The sequence below is a fragment of the Equus caballus genome, chromosome 11, assembly GCF_041296265.1.
Source record: "Equus caballus isolate H_3958 breed thoroughbred chromosome 11, TB-T2T, whole genome shotgun sequence".
NCBI classification, from domain to species: Eukaryota; Metazoa; Chordata; class Mammalia; order Perissodactyla; family Equidae; genus Equus; species Equus caballus.
The window spans coordinates 60,869,837-60,887,098 of record NC_091694.1 but is presented as its reverse complement, the minus strand read 5'-3'; the positions used below and the strand labels follow the sequence as shown (position 1 = coordinate 60,887,098).

Sequence of the window (17,262 nt, the reverse complement as noted above, 5' to 3'; positions counted from 1 at the left end):
TCAAATGCACGTGTGGACTTAAATTGGAAACTTGCAGGTCTCACCATTCTGAAGCACTTTGAGTTTTGCTAGTTAGTACTGGCACAGGGGGCTGCAGGGGATGATGGTGACCCTGTCCTCTTTTCCTCGAGTGCCTCTTTCGCAGGCTCCCTTCTCTTTGGCCCCCGTTTAAACAGAGTGCTCCCTGGAGCCCCCCTGCCGGCCCTTGTGACCCCAAGTGGCTTCCAACTCCATTCTGAGGGCTTGGGCAGGACCAGAGGCCACTCTGCTCAGGCTGGGGGTCTCAGGGGCTTGTCCACGGAGCCCAGAGACCTCTGCCTCAAACCGCCATGACTAATGCCCCACCCCCACCAGCACCAGGTTGGGTTCTGGGTCCTCTTCAGGAATCTTTGCTTTGGGGCGAATTAGGAAAAGGCATGGACTCACTGCTGAGCAGGGAGGCCTGCCCTTGAGCACCCACTCCTCACTCACCTCCAGGGTCGGTCACCAAGTTCTGTGCAGGCTCGTGGGTGCCACCTGGATCATCTATTTCACTTGCACACACGTGGTCTTGGGCCTGTCACTGTGACCCATCTGTCACGCCAGCCGCCAGTGTGATTTTCTTAAAACACAGACCTGACCATGTTTTTTACTTATTTATTAAAAATCCTTGAGCCTTTCAGGAGAAGTATCTGGTCTCATTCTGTCACCTCTGCCCAGTGCACGCATGACATAGGGTTGGCTCCCTTCACGACCTTGTGTGGATGATGGTCATGCCTAGTGCAGCCTGGCAAGGCTCTTAGCCATGGCTCTGGGCAGGGCAGGGGCCCCCTCTGCTCCATGATCCCAGGGACAGGCCATCGTTGACACTCCTCTCCGGCAGCTCTTTGGTTAGGGGACCTTCTGAGTATCATCCTGCTGGAAACCTTGGGGCCATCTGCGGCTCTTTCTCTCTTGTACCTGTTCAGAACCTGGTTTGGGTTCTCTCCAAGGAGGTGACGACAGTAAAGGCAGAGTATCCTTTCTTCCCTACCCAACAAGAGCTGTAGCTGAGATAGAAAAAGAATGTGGTGAAAGCAGTGGAGCTGGGTGCTCTGCTAGGGTGGGCAGTTGGCACAGGAGCTCACCTGATAGGCTGTTTGCCCCCTGCCCCCAGCTCACTGCCAGAGGAGAAGAACCGGAGCAGCTCCTCCTATGAGACCTGCCCAAGGCCAAGCGAGAAGCAGGAGGGAGAGCGTGGGGAGCCAGACCCCGAGCAGAAGAGGAGCCGTGCTCGAGAGCGGAGGCGGGAGGGGCGCTCCAAAACCTTTGACTGGGCCGAGTTCCGCCCCATCCAGCAGGCCCTGGCTCAGGAGAAAGCCAGCGCTGTGGGGCCCCCTGACACCCGCGCTGAGGCAGAGCCCGGCGAGCTGGAGCGGGAGCGTGCCAGGCGGCGGGAAGAACGCCGCAAGCGCTTCGGGATGCTTGACACCGTGGACGGGGCGGGCGCTGATGATGCTGCCCTGCGGATGGAGGTCGACCGGAGCCCGGGGCTGCCCCCAACCAGTGACCTCAAGACACAGAATGTCCACGTGGAGATCGAGCAGCGGTGGCATCAGGTGGAGACCACCCCTCTCCGGGAGGAAAAGCAGGTGCCCATTGCCCCTCTGCACCTGTCATCTTCTGACGATGGAAGTGACCGGCTCTCCACACACGAGCTGACCTCTCTGCTGGAGAAGGAGGTAAGCAACCATGGTGGACAGGTGGGCGGGTTCCATGCAGCCACCTTCCCCAAGCACCTGCTATGCCTGGCCGTGGCCTGAGTGGTTCAGCCACATAACACTGAGCAAGATGCTGTCCCTCCCCTCAGGGCCTTGCAGACCACTCAGGGAGACAAATGCTCTGACAGATGAGTCTTCAGAGTACATTGCAGCTGCCAAGAGAGATGGGAGAGGGCCACCTTCTGCAGAGTGGCAGGGATGCGGTGGCAGGCCTGTCCAGAAGGACAGAGGAGTTCGCCAGGCGGCAGGGGCACTGCCATTTAGAGCTAGGGGTGGCCAGAGACAGCTGACAGGGTTACAGGCCCACGTGGGGGCCTTGTGTACCCTGTTTCAGGCACGAATGAGAGATTTTAGGGAGGAGAGGGACATGAGCAGAGTTAGGTTTCAGTCTGCAGTAGGCAGGCCTGGTTCGAGCAGGCTGAAGTTGCAAGCAGAGACAAGTCCCGATGCTTTCACGGTGGCCTGGTGCCTGTCGATGAGACCTGATGGGGGTGTAGGACAGGTTAGCAGGAGGCAGAGGCTGGATTCTAGATGTTCAGGATGTAAAATGGAGGCCCTGGGTGCGTGACACTGGTGGGGGATAGATGATTCCCGCCACGCCTCCAAGATGAAGGAGGCCGTGGAAGTCATCGTTCAGCACAGGCTGCGGAGCTGTCTCCAGAGCAGACCACATAGGGCATCCCAGACACAGGGAGGAGTAAGCCAGTCCCAGCATTCGTAACATAATATTTTTCGTCATGAAAATGTATCCAGAAATCAAATCTGGGAAACTTTAACAGTGGATTTATAAGTCTGCACAGGGCGTTCCGTGGCCAAGGAGGCACAGTGTCTTCTAACGGCCTTTTAGGAGCACTCCAAAACATGGTTCACATATGTTCTTGTGCGTAAGTGCTAATTCAAGTTAAATATCAGCTACCTTGACCTGCCTGCACTTCTCATCTTTTTCCTATTTTGTTAAATTCATGAGGCTGACATTTATCACTAGCATCAGCTCTTTGATTTTTTCTATTTTCCATATCTGTTAATACAGTAATAAAGGCAAGTTGCAATAAAATAACAGTTCAAACTGACATTGCTCTAAACTGCCAAAATGAGCCTGCTAGCCAGCAGGCCACACACTGGACCATAAACTTGTTGGGACAGCAATGTCTGAAAGTCAGGAGTCTCTGTACCTCTCCCAGCACAGCCTGGCAGCACCCTGCCTATCCGCTGCACACTCCGCTGCCCGCTCACCACAGCTCCTGGGGCAGAGCAGGATGGGGTGGCCTACATAGCCCAGCATCCAGTAGACACTGGGAATGTCTAGGGAAGAGGTAGACTTGTGAATGGCTGAATTCAAAGCCACTAAAAGCAAGAAGGGTGTGAAGTAGCTTACTCGCTTTCCACTTCTTGTGGAACCCTTCAGGAACTGTTTTTGCAAACAGAATTTTATATGAAATTCATCGTATAAAGCTGGTCAAACGGAGTTGTTTCAGTGGAAGCCCAAGCAGGGCCTGGAGTGAGGCCTGCCTCGGGGCAGCACTGGCCCGTTTGACCACACAGAGGGAACCAGAGAGACCCAGTGGATGGTTTTCCTTCTGACACAGGCACAAAGCCCTCATTTCCTGGTGGGGTCTGCATGTTGGATCCTTTAGCAGGTGTGAAAATGATGTGGGTGCCCAGGGTGACAAGTCTGCTGGTGTTATTTACAGCTTGAGCTGGCACCTTCAGTTCCAGGTGCTGCAGACAAAGACCAGCTCAGCATATCCACTGCAGGTGGCTACGGTACGTGAAAGGAGAGCAGAGGACCCATGTGTGCTCCAGCCTAGCTAGGGACAGAAGTGCCACCATGGGCCTGTGCTGTGCTGCTGCTTCTATTTGTCACCATCGTTTTGCTTAAAAATGTGTGTCTTTTTGCCAACAGTTGGAGCAGAGCCAGAAGGAGGCCTCGGACCTTCTGGAGCAGAACCGGCTCCTGCAAGACCAACTGAGGGTGGCTCTGGGCCGGGAGCAGAGCGCCCGGGAGGGCTACGTGCTGCAGGTAGGGCTGAGGGGCTGCCACGGCCCTCAGGGTGCGCTCAGGGCTTCAGTGTGAAGGACCCAGGCAGGCTAGGAATGTGCAAAACCTGGCTGAGCAGAGGCAGCCGCTCCCAAGCGCTCTGCCTCTGGGCTCCCCTGCCACAGGATTGGGCTCTCCGTGCAGTGGGTCTTGTTTATTTTTCCTCCTCGTATGACGTTTTGGAGACTACCTGAAACCTCTATGTCTAATGGTTTGTTCTTTGTTTTTTAATAAAATAACTTGGGTTATCTTTCCTTTTGGCTGTCAAAGTACCCAATATATATTTATTATAAATACCATATAGTTGCATGTCATTTCTCATTGTTTTCACAATAGCTGTATTAGGCCCATTTTACAGAGTAAAGAAAGTGAGTAACAGGCAGCCAAGTGCCTCCTTATGACCAAGTTAGTGGCAGAGCTGGACCTGGTTCCCTGTCCCTGGCCATGTCTGTGCCACACATACAGGGCAACCCAGGACTATTGCCACTAGCCTAGAGGCCCCGCTTCTTACTCTGTGCCTAGGCTGAAGTTTCAGGGGGAAAACGTGGCCACCCAGTGCTGAGCTGAGAGCCCAAACCCATTGGACTCACAGAGAGCAGGGGGCACTGCCACAGTGCCAGGAAGTCACCAGGACAGGGCAAGCCAGCACAAGCCAGCTGTCCTGCAGTGTTCTAGGCCCCGTTCTAGTTCTGGGGTACAAAATAACACACTGTGGCCCCATCAAGCTGATGTGCTGGTGGGGAGAGGTGACTGATGAGTGATTGCTGGGGAAAAGCAAAATGGGATGATGGAACGGAGAACTCGAGCTCTCAGCCAAGCCTAAGGACATGGCATTTGAGTCAGGATCTTGCCACCGACAGGCAGAGCTGGTGCTCCTGCCCTGCAGTGTCAGTCTCCTTGCCTGTGTAGACTTGACTTTGTCCCCGAGGTCCCTTCTGACTCTCAGTGACCCAGAGTCTCGGTGATAAGTTGCTGTGTCAACATTTTCAGACCACAGCGCACTGGCCTTCTGTGTCTGAGCTGTCCCCAGGCAGCACGTGGGCCCTCCGGCAGAGTCCCCCTCCGGCCTCTCTCCATGCCACTTTTGTTGTCTGTTTCCTCTGCCTTCTCTTTTCCCCCAGCTTTGACCAAGGCCCTGGGTGCCCTGCATGCCCTGGACCCTCCTCCCTAGCCCTATCAGCATAGTTCCTGCTGTGCTCAGTTTGGATGCGGGCACCGGGAACCAGTGATGGTGGGCATCCCTCTTGTCTACGTCTCACTCTAGGGCTTTCTGGGTCATTCATGCAGACCCCCCCAGCTTTGGGGAGCATCTTTTTAAACCTTGGTGGGGCTCCCATCCTCCACAGATTCATAAAGATACTAGCAGCAGATTTTGCACATTGCTAACCTAGAATCCGCCTCCACGTCTAGCTTGGATGATTGCATGAGCCTGCACTGAAGCCCCTGTCAGTCAGCCCTGGGCAGAGCTGTCTCCTAACACTTTCCTACAAGGCCTAAACATAGGTTACTTTTAACCTCCTTTTGTGCTTCGAAAATACTAATAATCAAAAGTCTGAATGAGCAAGGGGCCTTTGGGGTTAAGGGTCAGGAGGAGTGGGTGCTGTGCTAACTGTGCTGGGAGGAGGCGCTTGCATGGTTTTGATGTGAAGTGTAGAGTGTAACTTTAACTTAAGGTACCTGAGTGTCACATCTGTGGCTTCCCCACCAACAGACCTAGAGGGGCCACAGGCAGGCCAAATTCTTAGTCTGGGCATTTCTCACTCTTATTCATGTTCTTGTTTTCCTTACATTAATTAGTTCTGTCTATTCTGCATGCCTTTCAGTTTGGGGAGTTTTGTTTCATTTGTGTTTTGTTTTGTTTTTTGCATGCTTCACTTTCTTATTTTAAATTCCTCAAAGGTTTGTTTGTTTCGTTGATTATCATATTTTACTCCATGGTTTCTGTTTTCCCCTCGTTTTGTCTTCTTGCAGGTAGAGATTAGTTCTTCCTGTCACTGTAGAGGACGGGCGCCACTTCCCAAAGGAAAATGTTTCCATGGCACCTTGCTGACATCCCCAGTAGTTGCCTCCCTTCCTTCTCTCCCTGTCCTAGAAGGAAGTGACGTCATCACCTGCACCCTGGGTCTGCGCTTTTTTAGGGTTTGTCTAGAGCCATGTACCTTGTGTTTTCCAAAACAAACAAGCAGATACCAATGCTCTGCTCCTCCCCTGTCCTCCTTCCTGGCGTTCCTTGTCCTTCAGCCTTCGTTTTGCTTATCAGTGTGTTCCATTACTCAGTTTCGTTTGGTTTATTTCTCCTAGAAGCTATTCAGTTAGAGCTGTTTCGATGTTATTGTCTGTGTTTTCTGTTTACCTACAAGCAACTACTTACCAAAAAAATTCAGATGACTTGTTGGATTTTCTTTTTAATGAAAAAAAATTGTGCAAAGGATAAAAGGCAAAAGCTCACCAAGGATCTTTTCTGTGGTTGACCCTGGCCAGAGGTGTGACACTCAGAACTGGGAGGCCCGAGTGCTACTAACCAGTGTTTAATCGGTTTTTTTAAGACTGAAGTGGCCACTTCCCCATCCGGTGCCTGGCAGAGGCTCCATAGAGTCAACCAAGATCTCCAAAGTGAGCTGGAGGCCCAGTGCCAGCGCCAGGAGCTGATCACGCAGCAGATCCAGTCCCTGAAGCGTAGCTATGGGGAAGCCAAGGATGCGATCCGGCACCACGAGGCCGAGATACGGAGCCTCCAGGCGAGGCTCAGCAATGCCGCTGCCGAGCTCACCATCAAGGAGCAGGCGCTGGCCAAGCTCAAGGGTGACCTGAGGCTGGAGAAGGACAAGGTCCGCGAGCAGCTGGAGGAGTGGCAGCACAGTGAGGCTGCGCTAAGCGGTCAGCTGCAGGCCAGCGAGCAGAAGCTCAAGAGCGCTGAGGCTCTGCTGCTGGAGAAGACTCAGGAGCTGCGGGACCTGGAGATGCAGCAGGCACTGCAGAGGGACCGGCAGAAGGAGGTGCAGAGGCTACAGGAGCGCATTGCTGACCTCAGCCAGCAGCTCAGCGCGAGTGAGCAGGCCCAGAGACTGATGGAGGAGAAGCTGCAGAGGAACTATGAGCTGCTGCTCGAGAGCTGCGAGAAGGAGAAGCAGGTGTTGCTGCAAAACCTGAAGGAGGTGGAGGACAAGGCTAGCGCCTATGAGGACCAGCTCCAGGACCACGAGCAGCAGATGGAGGTGCTCCAGAAGGAGAAGCTAAGCGCCAAGTTCGAGGGCAGCGAGGTAGTGCATCAGCTAGAGGAGCAGCTGGAGATGAAAGAGGCCAGCATCCAGAAGCTGGCTGAACACGTCCAGAGCCTCAGGGACGAGCGGGACCTGATTAGGCAGCGGTTCCAGGAGCTGATGGATCGCGTGGCCCTGTCTGACGGGGACATTGCCAAGCTTCAGGAGAAGCTGAGGGGAAGAGAGGCAGACTACCAGAGCCTGGAGCACTCCTACAGGAGGGTGGCCAGCCAGCTCCAGAGTGTGCACACGCTGCTGAAGGACAAGGAGGAAGAGCTGAAGCACATCAAGGAAGTGCATGAGAAAGTTCTGGAAAAGAAAGACCAGGACCTCAATGAGGCTTTGGTTAAAATGGTTGCCTTAGGGAGTAGCTTAGAGGAAACAGAAATGAAGCTCCAGGCAAAGGAAGAGATTTTAAGGAAATTTGCAAAGGAGGCTTCAGAGGATGCACAGGAGCCTCAGAGCTTCCTGGGAGAAGCAGAGGAGGATGGCGTGGCACCCTCAGGCCCACAGCTCCAATCCCCAGGCACGCCTCCAGGCTTACCCCACTCGGTGATCGAGGATGAGGACCTGGGGGCTGCCCTGGGAGAGGAACGTGGTGACAGCAGCCCCAGGAGAGAAGACGGTGTGGTACCCCCGAAGTCCGAAGCGCCTGACAGGGAGGGGCACCTGCATAGCACAGCAAAACCCGACCAGGGAGTGCCTGGTGTTAAAAGGCAAAGAATTCGGTTCTCCACGATCCAGTGCCAAAAATACACCCACCCTGACGGGTCTGAGAAGACGTGGGCCAGCAGCACGTCGTCCGACACCAGCCAGGACCGGTCGCCCTCAGAGGAAAGCATGTCCTCAGAGGCCACCCCCAGCTCACTCCCTGCGACCAGCGACTCCGACACCTACCTCTCCATAATACACTCCCTGGAGACCAAGCTCTATATCACGGAGGAGAAACTCAAAGATGTGACAGTGAAGCTGGAGAGCCAGCAGGGCCAGAGCCAGGAGGCCCTGCTTGCGTTGCACCAGCAATGGGCCAGCACTGAGGCACGGCTGCGCGAGCAGCTCCGTGCCAGCCTGCTCCAGGTCGGAGCGCTGGCCTCCCAGCTGGAACAGGAAAGACAAGCGAGGGTGAAGATAGTTGAAGATCACGTCGGGGAGCTCGGCGACTTCCAGGTGAAAAACAGTCAGGCCCTGGCTTGCTTAGAAAACTGCCGAGAACAGCTCCGATCTCTGCCAGGGGCCAACCAGGAGGAAGCACAGGATGCAGGAGCGAGCCCCCTGGCTAGCGTGGAGAGCGCACTGGTCGGAGCCATCCAGGTCCTGCGGCACTGGCCAGCTCCTACAGATGGCGGGGCCCTTGCTCAGCTAGAGGAAGAAAGTTTCTTGGAGGAAGGGAAAGCGACTTCGCAGCAGCCACCACACCAGCCTGAACTGACCGAGGAGGAGCAGCTGAAGCTCCTTTCTGATCAAATAGCTCTGGAAGCCTCACTGATCAATCAAATAGCAGACTCTCTAAAAAACACAACGTCAGATATCTCGCGCGTTCTCCACGAGATTGCTCAGTCAGGAAAGTTGCCACTGGAGTCTGAGAGTGCTGCCATCTGTCCTGGGGCCCCAGCAGACACCTGGGCTAAGAAGGTGCTGGTAGATGGCGAGTTCTGGAGCCAGGTTGAGTCCCTGAGTAAGCACCTGGGGACCCTGGGAGGAGAGCCAGCCGGTGCCTCAGGAGGTGGGCAGCGGAGTATCCCACAGGCCCTGGTCCCCGCCCTCGCAGACGCCACTTGGGTCAGGGCAGAGCTCAGTTTTGCCGTGCAGTCTGTGAGGGAGTCGTTCCAGCGAAGGTTGCAGAGCGTCCAGGAGACCCTCCGGGGAACCCAGACGGCCCTGCAGCAGCACAAGTGTGTGCTGAGGGAAATCCTAGGGGCCTACCATACCCCTGACTTTGAGAGAGTGATGCAGCAGGTCTCGGAGGCCCTCGAGCTCCCAGCAGGCATTGAAGATGGTGCACAGGCATCCTGGGACTTGTGCCCCTTAGGGGAGATGCTGAGTCATCGGAACACAGCTGGCGCCCAGGAGCCCTTTCACTTGTTGGACCAGAGCTCTGGGGCCCTTGTTGCTATTCAGGAAGAACTTGCCCTGCAGCTGAAAGATAAGGCCAGCCTCTTAGGGGAGATATCTGCCGCTTTAACCTCACTTCCCCCTGTGGAGTCGGTAAGAGATTGCCAGAAGCTTCTCCAGGCGTCCCAGAATCTCTCCTATAACACTTGTTTGGGAGGCCTTGGTCAGTATTCTTCGTTACTAGTTCAAGATGCAATTATTCAGGCTCAGGTGTGTTATGCAGCCTGCAAAATCCGGCTGGAGTATGAAAAGGAGCGCCAGTGCTACGAGGAGTCCCGGCAGAATAGGGTGGCCTCCTGCCAGGAACATGAGCAAGCTGCTGGGACCCTGAGGGAGCAGTACAAGGAACTGCTGCGGAAGCAGAAGAGCGAGTACCTGGAAGTGATTGCCATCATTGAAAGGGAAAACACAGAGCTCAAGGCCAAGGTCATGCAGCTGGACCGTCAGCAGAGGTGTCTGGAAGAAGTAGAAAGCAAACACAGCGAGAACATGTTTGCCCTGCAAGGGAGGTACGAGGAGGAGATCAGGTGTGTGGTGGAGCAGTTGAACAGAGCGGAGAACACGCTGCAGGCCGAGCACAGCAGAGTCCTGAGCCAGCTGGATGCCTCGGTCAGAGACAGGCAGGACATGGAGAGACACCACGTGGAACAGATGCAAACCCTGGAGGACAAGTTCCAGCTCAAGATCAAAGAGCTGCAGACAATCCACGAGGAAGAGCTGAGGACCTTACAGGAGCACTACTCACAGAGCCTGCAGTGCCTGCAGGAGGCCCTCTGCCACTGCCAGAGGCAGCACTCGGAAGCCCTGCCGGCCCCCAGCCCCCCGAGCAGCCCCCACCAGCACCCCGCCTCCAGCTGGACGACTGACCAGCCCAGGGGTGCTCTGCAGGTGGCCGCGGGGGAGGCCGACGCCATGACAGGGCTGAGAGAGCGCATCCAGGAGCTGGAGGCCCAGATGGATGTCATGCGGGAGGAGCTAGAGCACAAGGACCTGGAGGGCAGCACGGCCACACTGCGGGAGAAGTACCAGAAAGACTTTGAGAACCTGAAGGTTTCAAAGCATCGTTCCTTTGCAGAGCAGTCGAGGGGCAGGCATTTTCCTGCTTTTTGGGGGGCAGTGTCTGGCCATCGGGCTCTTGGGGCGGAGCTGGGAGATGGTTCTTTGCTCTGCTCCTCCCTTGATCCTCGCTGGCTGTGGTGCAGTCTCAGGGCAGGGCCTGGGCAAGGGTCTAGCCTCCTGTTCAGTATCCCCCACCTGGAAAGACGACTAGCAGAAGGAGCACAGGATCACTGGCGAGAGAGGGAATGTAGTCTCCCCATTGCCCTCCCTGAAGCAGGCAGCCTCTCCGTGTCCCCCCAGGAGGGGAAGTCTCCACTCTCCCCCTCCCAGCCTCACACCCCCACAGAACTCTGCACCTCCAGGCCCATGCAGACCCAAACCTGAAGGGAAGAGCCCAGGAGAGACCAGCCAGAGGCTCCCCCAGAGGGTCGTCTCCTTCCATCTATACCTGAGAGAGCAGAGCTGGGGTTCCCAAAAGACAGGACTATTTACAAGATGATGTCAAGAGTCACTCTCCTGTCCCAACTCTGTGGGCAAGTGTCATTTAATGGGTGCTCAATGTAAGAAGGCCTTTCCACCATGCATGGCGTTCAGCTGCTAGTATTCCTTCCCCACAAGCTCTGAGAAATGGTCTTTCCTCAGTATCCGTCACCCCAACTCCATTTCACACACTGCCTCACTAGGCAGAAGACTCAGGCTGTCGCATGCAGAGGTGACATTCCCAGGTCCCTTGGGGCGCTGGGCTATATGGGGCCGTCCAGGTTCTCACCCACCTTCTTTGTAAGTAGAGAAGCTTGTGTGCGCACACGAAGCTGCCCAGAACTTCCCCTCAGCTTTTCGGCGTCGCCCTCACGAGCTGCTCGCTATCCCTGGGAGCCGCACCAGTGAACGCCCAGGCTCCTCGCGAGCCCTCCAGCCCAGTCAGGCCTCTGGGGAGGTGGCGCCTCCCTGAGCCTGCACACAGCTGGCTCCTGGGCTGCAGACAGCTGCTTTGCTGCTCCTGCCAAACACTGTGCTAACACTGCTATTCAGCATGACCTCCATGGTTCTGTTCCCCAGCAGCTCATTCCTCTGGCTCTGAGAGAAAAAGAGAAATATGCTGTCCATCAGCAGTGTGTTCTTCACCTCGGCGTGACAACACAGCCCACTGACTGAAGACAAGCACATGTGGTCACTTGGGCGGCCGAGAGACCATTGTCACTTTTCTTTACCCCAGTCAATCAAAATCTTTTGAGAATCATGAGTCGTGAGAAAGCTTCAAGGGCTGTTTTCCAAAAATACACAAATGATGCCCCTGTGGCAGTCAGTGTAGGTGAGCACAGCATTCCGACGGGCAGGTGCACCTTTAAAAGTAATTTGCACAAACGCTCTTCCCGAGCGCCCTTCCCGCAGAGCGCCCAGCACCTTCCCACAGCATCCCGCAGGGCTCTGAGGGCAGGGTTTGGGCACACACCCCGCCTGCACGGGGAGCCGGGCGCCCCCTCCCCATCATGGCGAACTGCTGCTCTCTGCTCCACCAGAGCCTCCTGCGCAGTGAGGCAAGTCTAGCCCTCACGCCAGCCAGCTGGGCACAGATAAGGCCCAGCTGGAGACAGCACGCCAGCAGTTAGCAAGGAATCAGAAAGCAGAAAACTGCTTTGTGTGGACAGACTGGCCAGAGGTTTTGCTGGGACCCAGTGTCCCCAGTGGTGATGCGGGTTGCGTTGGGCCCTCCGGTAGCATTTCTCAGCAGGGCTTGGACGCTGCTGTCCCGTGCTGCGTCTTCAGTCCTGTGCCTGTGAGCATCCAGCCCATCTGCAGTGTTCTCGTTGCCCCCATGAGACGTGCAGAAATTAGAACCAAACACTACTCGTGAGGGGCCTGGCTAAGAGCTATTACTTTGTGAAGGTTTGTGCCCAGGTCAGGGAGACCGCGGTCCTGGCCTGCCAGCTCCTCTTCTGACAGCCACAGGCTGACACCTTCCCTCACAGCTTAACACAGTAGTTGTTGAGGAACTTCCACTGATCCCAGGGACTATTGGCTTAAACATTGAAATTTGTTTACAGATTAATCATTTTTTAACACACGTGCTCTTCAAGGAAGCAGCTGATCTTTAAAGATACCTCAGTGTTTCTGTGGAAAGACTTCTGACCTTCACCTTTAAGTGACCTAAAGCACTCAAATGCAACTAACCCTTATGAGACCTACTAGTTGTGTGTTAACTGAGAAGCCACGTGTGAGCCAAAGCCTGCGGGAGGGAAGGCGAGGGCCTTGGGCGGGCCCAGGGCTGGGGCCATGCTCTGGGCTTCCTCCAGCTGTCCTGTGGAAGGAGGGTGGTGAGGGGAGGCTGCCGGCTTCCAGCTGGGAGCCGCCGGGGGGAGGACTGCCCAGAGACTGGTGGACAGTAGTTAAGACCATTTGCCCTGTAGAGTAGATCTGTTGCAGTATAGTCCAGACTGTGACCCTGAGTTTGAAAATACTGAATGGAGGATCTCAGAAAGGCCTTAGTTACTGTGGGGCACAAACAAAGACACCCAAGCCTGATAATTTGATTTCTTGAATCCGTGTGCAGGAAGACTGACCAAACAGTATAGGGTTGGGAGTGGGTGGCCCCTGCATGCTTGCATTTGGAATGTAACATGACCACATTCTTCCAGTTTTTAAAAATCACTGAAAGGCCTGATCCCTAATCTGAAACAGATTGTGCAAAGGATTTAGACAGAAAGTGTGCTTCCATACACGAAAGGGCTGCACACAGCACCCTCACAGCTGTGTGACACACTCACCTGCCCTGTTGATAAGAGTGACTCTGCTAAGCCTTCCCAGTGTGGCTGTGTAGGATGCTTTGAGCCCTTCTCAGGGCCTGCCTGTGTCCTTTCCCCACACTCATGTTCAGGCAGTAAACCAACCCAGGTTGTAACGAGGCACAGACGAGGTTGGAGAGCAGTTCCTCTGTTTTGTGTCTCGGGACAGTTAGTGCAGTCCCTAATTAATTAATGCCCCTCTTTGTACTCCTTCAAGAAAACGGAAGGAAGACGTAGGCTGGAAAGGAGGAGATCATACACCCTAAACTGATTCCCTCAGTGGACACCTGACAGGTTAAATGACCAGGGGAGGGTGGCTGGTTAGTGGCAGGGCCCCCTGGCTCCGTGCACCTCCAGACCCGGTTCTCACGGGTTACACATCATTTGCAGGATGGCCTTGGCTCCCTCCATCTGACAAAGACTCACCCCTGTTCACGACTGTTCATGAAGCACCCGGTGGTGACTGGCACTGAGAGCTGCTCCCTGTGTGACTCAGACCAGATGCAGTGAGGCTTTGCACGTTCCCTCCCTTCCTCTAATCAGTCCTACCTGGCAGTAATGCTGTAAAGGCCCGGGGTTGGCTACTTTAAATTCCACTGCAACCTCACAACCAACTCTTTCCATGGAGAAATGGGATTCAGAACAATCACAGAAATAAGAATTTATAGATGTAAACACCCTTTTCTAAAGCATAAAAACGCCCAGTGCACCAGTGAGAGTCTGCAGACAGCCATGAGGTGGCCTCCCTGGCTCAGTGCTCAGCTTCAGGGAGCATGCTCTCCATACCAGGGAGCCTGGAAGAGCAGGGCTGCTGGTTTATTTCTTAAACAAGACACACAACTTAAAGAAAAAAAATCAATAAAGTCCGTCATATCTTGCAGGCCACGTGCGAGCGAGGGTTTGCAGCAATGGAAGAAACGCACCAGAAGAAGATTGAAGACCTGCAGAGGCAGCACCAGCGGGAACTAGAGAAACTGAGGGAGGAGAAGGACCGCCTCCTAGCCGAGGAGACTGCGGCCACCATCTCAGGTGGGGGTGCGCCTAGTGGCCGGTTTAACTCCAAGGCAGGAAAGGTAGCAGACTTCTAAGCTGAATGCACAGCTGAGAGCCATGAGCGGCCTTCACACTGCCTCACGCTGAGATTTAAGCTTCGTTATCCAAGAGATTTCTTCTTTGACAATTCTCTCCAAGGAAAAGGCTGGTTTTAGGAGACCTTTGAGAGCTTGCAAGCCTAGAGCCAGCGCACCCAGCTACACATGGGGCTGTCCCCAGCCTCATCAGTCTGATCAGTGGCATTTGTCCAACACACACGTGTCAGTGTAAGACCATCTCTGCCTGGCATGCCCTGTAACATGCACAGAGATTCTGTAGCTTCCACCTGGCGGAAAGGCTTTGTCACAGCGCCGGAGTGCTCTCCCCTGAGCAAGCACAATGCTTTCAGCTCTGTGGTGCCCCCCCTTGATGTAGTTATACTTTATAGTGGTTTATAAGTATCGAGAAAATGTACCAGCCTAAAAGCTTGTTTGTTATGTAAACTCATGCTTGAATTTAACATTGACATTTATTTAATTAGTTTGGTTTTCTTCTAACATCAAAAAAATGCACCCGTATCCCTTTTGTTGGGGGGCAGTTCCCTGGGAATTCTGTCAGACTGCGTCTACCTCAGAGACTTGGTTTGAGAGAGGCCAGCTTGAGTACTGATGGATTTAGCATTAACAGAGGGTAGACATCACACCCTTCTGTCGACCTTGCCGGGCCCCACCCCAAGCGTCTTGGCGCTCATGGGCATGTCCTTGCCTGCAGCCATTGAAGCCATGAAGAACGCCCACCGGGAGGAGATGGAGCGTGAGTTGGAGAAGAGCCAACGGTCCCAGATCAGCAGCGTCAACTCAGACATTGAGGCCTTGCGACGGCAGTACCTGTGAGTCAGCCTCAAGCCCAAGGAGGCAGCCCTGGGGGAGGGGCTGGGGGGAGGGGCTGGTGGGAGGCCCTTCAGGTGGCGAGTGATACCTTGCAAGAGCCATGAAGATGCAGGTCCTGAGGGTGGTGGTAGCGGAGGCCCATGGCGCTGAGGGCAGCTCAGATCCTTTCCTGAGGAGCTGAGCACCGTCCAAGGGTCAGCGAGCCAGTGGCTCTCATGGCCCAGGTGGGCTTCCTGTCACTTAAACAAATAAACAGAAACTAATCACTAAAATCTGAAGGATAAGATGCAGCAAAGGAAATGTTACAAGTACTAGCCGATCTTCAGGGCTGACTCAGAGGCCAGCCCCTGGAGTCCGTTCTCTCTGTCAGCTGCTGCTGCCTCAGTAGCTCGCATGAGGAGGGGACCTGGTCTAGTGCCTGGTGCCTGATGCTCCATGGCTGTGCGTGGCAGAGCAGCCATAATCCCTGTGTTTGTGGAAAAGCATGTGTGCCAATTCCCTTTTCCTAGGCGAGAGAGTGAAGAGCAGACAGCAGCACAGCCGCTCTTGAGTTTCCCTCATAGGACTAACTCCACTGGGAGCCCTTGAGTTGGCTGCCATGGGAGCCATGCAGAGCTAACCTTTCCTGGGGGTCTTTGCACCGGTCTGGAATCAGGGTCCCTGCCTCTCCAGGGCTCCCATTCCGTGCAGTCGCACTCACCTCAGCAAGGGGGGTGACAGGTGCGTGAGGCCCAGACGGCTCGCCCTGAGGCCCCTCGTCCTTGGTTCCACCAGTAGGAGAAACAGCCCTTCTCAAGGAGTCCGGGGTGACCAAGAACGATGTCATCAGGGTTTGATTTTCTGACGTGGACAGAGTTTGGCACTGGGTTATCAGACACAGATCGCCTCAAAAGTTAGTGCTGAAAACAAGTCGTCAGTCTGACTAATCTCAGAAACAGGGTGTTGCTTTGGCACGAGTGACTGAGTTCTCTTCTGATGTCATAAGAGCCATTTTGTCTGTGGGGCTATTAAACTACTTGGAAGAGGACTGGGGAAGGACACAGAATAGATGTCTTTAAGCCTGAAGTACTTTTTAAGTTGTCCCTTATTGAGCTGGGTACAAACTTGCTGAGACAACAGAATGCCTAGGATCTGCCCTCTGTTGCCCAGCTCTCCCTCTTGTGGCTTGTTGCCCTCAAGTTTCACCAAGGGGCCACAGAGCCTTTCAGAGGCCTGGGCCCAGGCGAGGGCAGAGGAGTGAGGTGGCCTCTCCCCAGGGAGGAGCTGCAGTCGGTGCAGCGGGAGCTGGAGGTCCTCTCGGAGCAGTACTCGCAGAAGTGCCTGGAGAACGCCCACCTGGCCCAGGCGCTGGAGGCTGAGCGGCAGGCCCTGCGGCAGTGCCAGCGCGAGAACCAGGAGCTCAATGCCCACAACCAGGTGAGCCTGTGCTGGAGCAGGGGTCAGGCCCCACCTGCGAGGTGGCCCTGAGGTTGCTGAGCCACAGAGTGGGGACAGAAACTCACTGCAGATGGTGGAACCCGGGCCATCCTGCCACAGGGACCCACAGTTTAGATTTGCACTTTGGTTCTAGCCCTTTGCAGACTCTCAGAGGTCTCACTTCTCCTGAGCATCTCTGGATTTTTTGGTTTATCGTTGCTGGGCAGGGTCTGGGAAGGTCATTGTACCTGGTCCCGGCCTCCCATCCCCAAGGCTGGGACCGTGTTTAAATGTCTCCCAGTCAAGACCATACACTGTTCATGTTTATTTTTGTCAGATTACTCTCTTAAAATTTGCCTTCTCCTCAGAATATTGGGGTACATTTAAAATCTGGGCTAATGGAAAGGCTCGAGGTAGGTTTAGTTTGATAAAGGCTTCTCTCTGGGTACCAAGTTAGACCACCATCCACTCATCCTCCCCAGCACAGAGCAGACAGACCTGTTGGCCTGGTCCAGGCTTGAGGCTTCTGTGGGCCCAGGCCGCCCTGTCTGAGGACTGGTGCAGTGCAGTGCAGTGCAATACAGTGGCCTAAGATGACCACTTATCAGTTGGAAAGAAGGTACAGAAAGTGAGCTGGGGGCGGGGCAGGAGGCCCAATCCTGCAGAGACTCAAATGGGACAAACTGTAAAACGAATTAACAGTAGTTATGTTGACAGAAAGGGATTAAGGATTATGGAATTCTGCATACACAATTCTACAAATATTACAGAGCCACGTGAACAGCTTTTGTAGGGGTGTAAAGTGCAGGTGGTGACAACCTTGCATGTTAATCTAAAATGTCACGGTGTGACAGCACTGCTCGCGGCCTCTGCGCTTGCACTTCTCTGCCTGTTGAGGAGAAAACGACCTGTCCTCATTATGTTGTGTGATTG

General features: G+C 54.6%; 1 protein-coding gene across 14 annotated transcripts in view; it reads left to right on the top strand.

The window, feature by feature from the left end:
- Window positions 1-17,262, top strand: part of MPRIP (myosin phosphatase Rho interacting protein) — a 145,014-nt gene that overhangs the window by 112,119 nt on the left and 15,633 nt on the right. For 10 of the 14 annotated variants that reach the window (XM_070228359.1, XM_070228366.1, XM_070228368.1 and 7 more), the window contains 6 exons: window positions 1,136-1,700; window positions 3,643-3,759; window positions 6,324-10,199; window positions 13,873-14,020; window positions 14,795-14,912; window positions 16,170-16,329. In XM_070228359.1, coding sequence (XP_070084460.1) covers window positions 1,136-1,700; window positions 3,643-3,759; window positions 6,324-10,199; window positions 13,873-14,020; window positions 14,795-14,912; window positions 16,170-16,329 — 4,984 coding nt within the window. The remainder of the gene's footprint in view (window positions 1-1,135; window positions 1,701-3,642; window positions 3,760-6,323; window positions 10,200-13,872; window positions 14,021-14,794; window positions 14,913-16,169; window positions 16,330-17,262) is intronic. The other 4 variants (XM_023653688.2, XM_070228370.1, XM_070228369.1 and 1 more) reach the window with 1 other exon arrangement.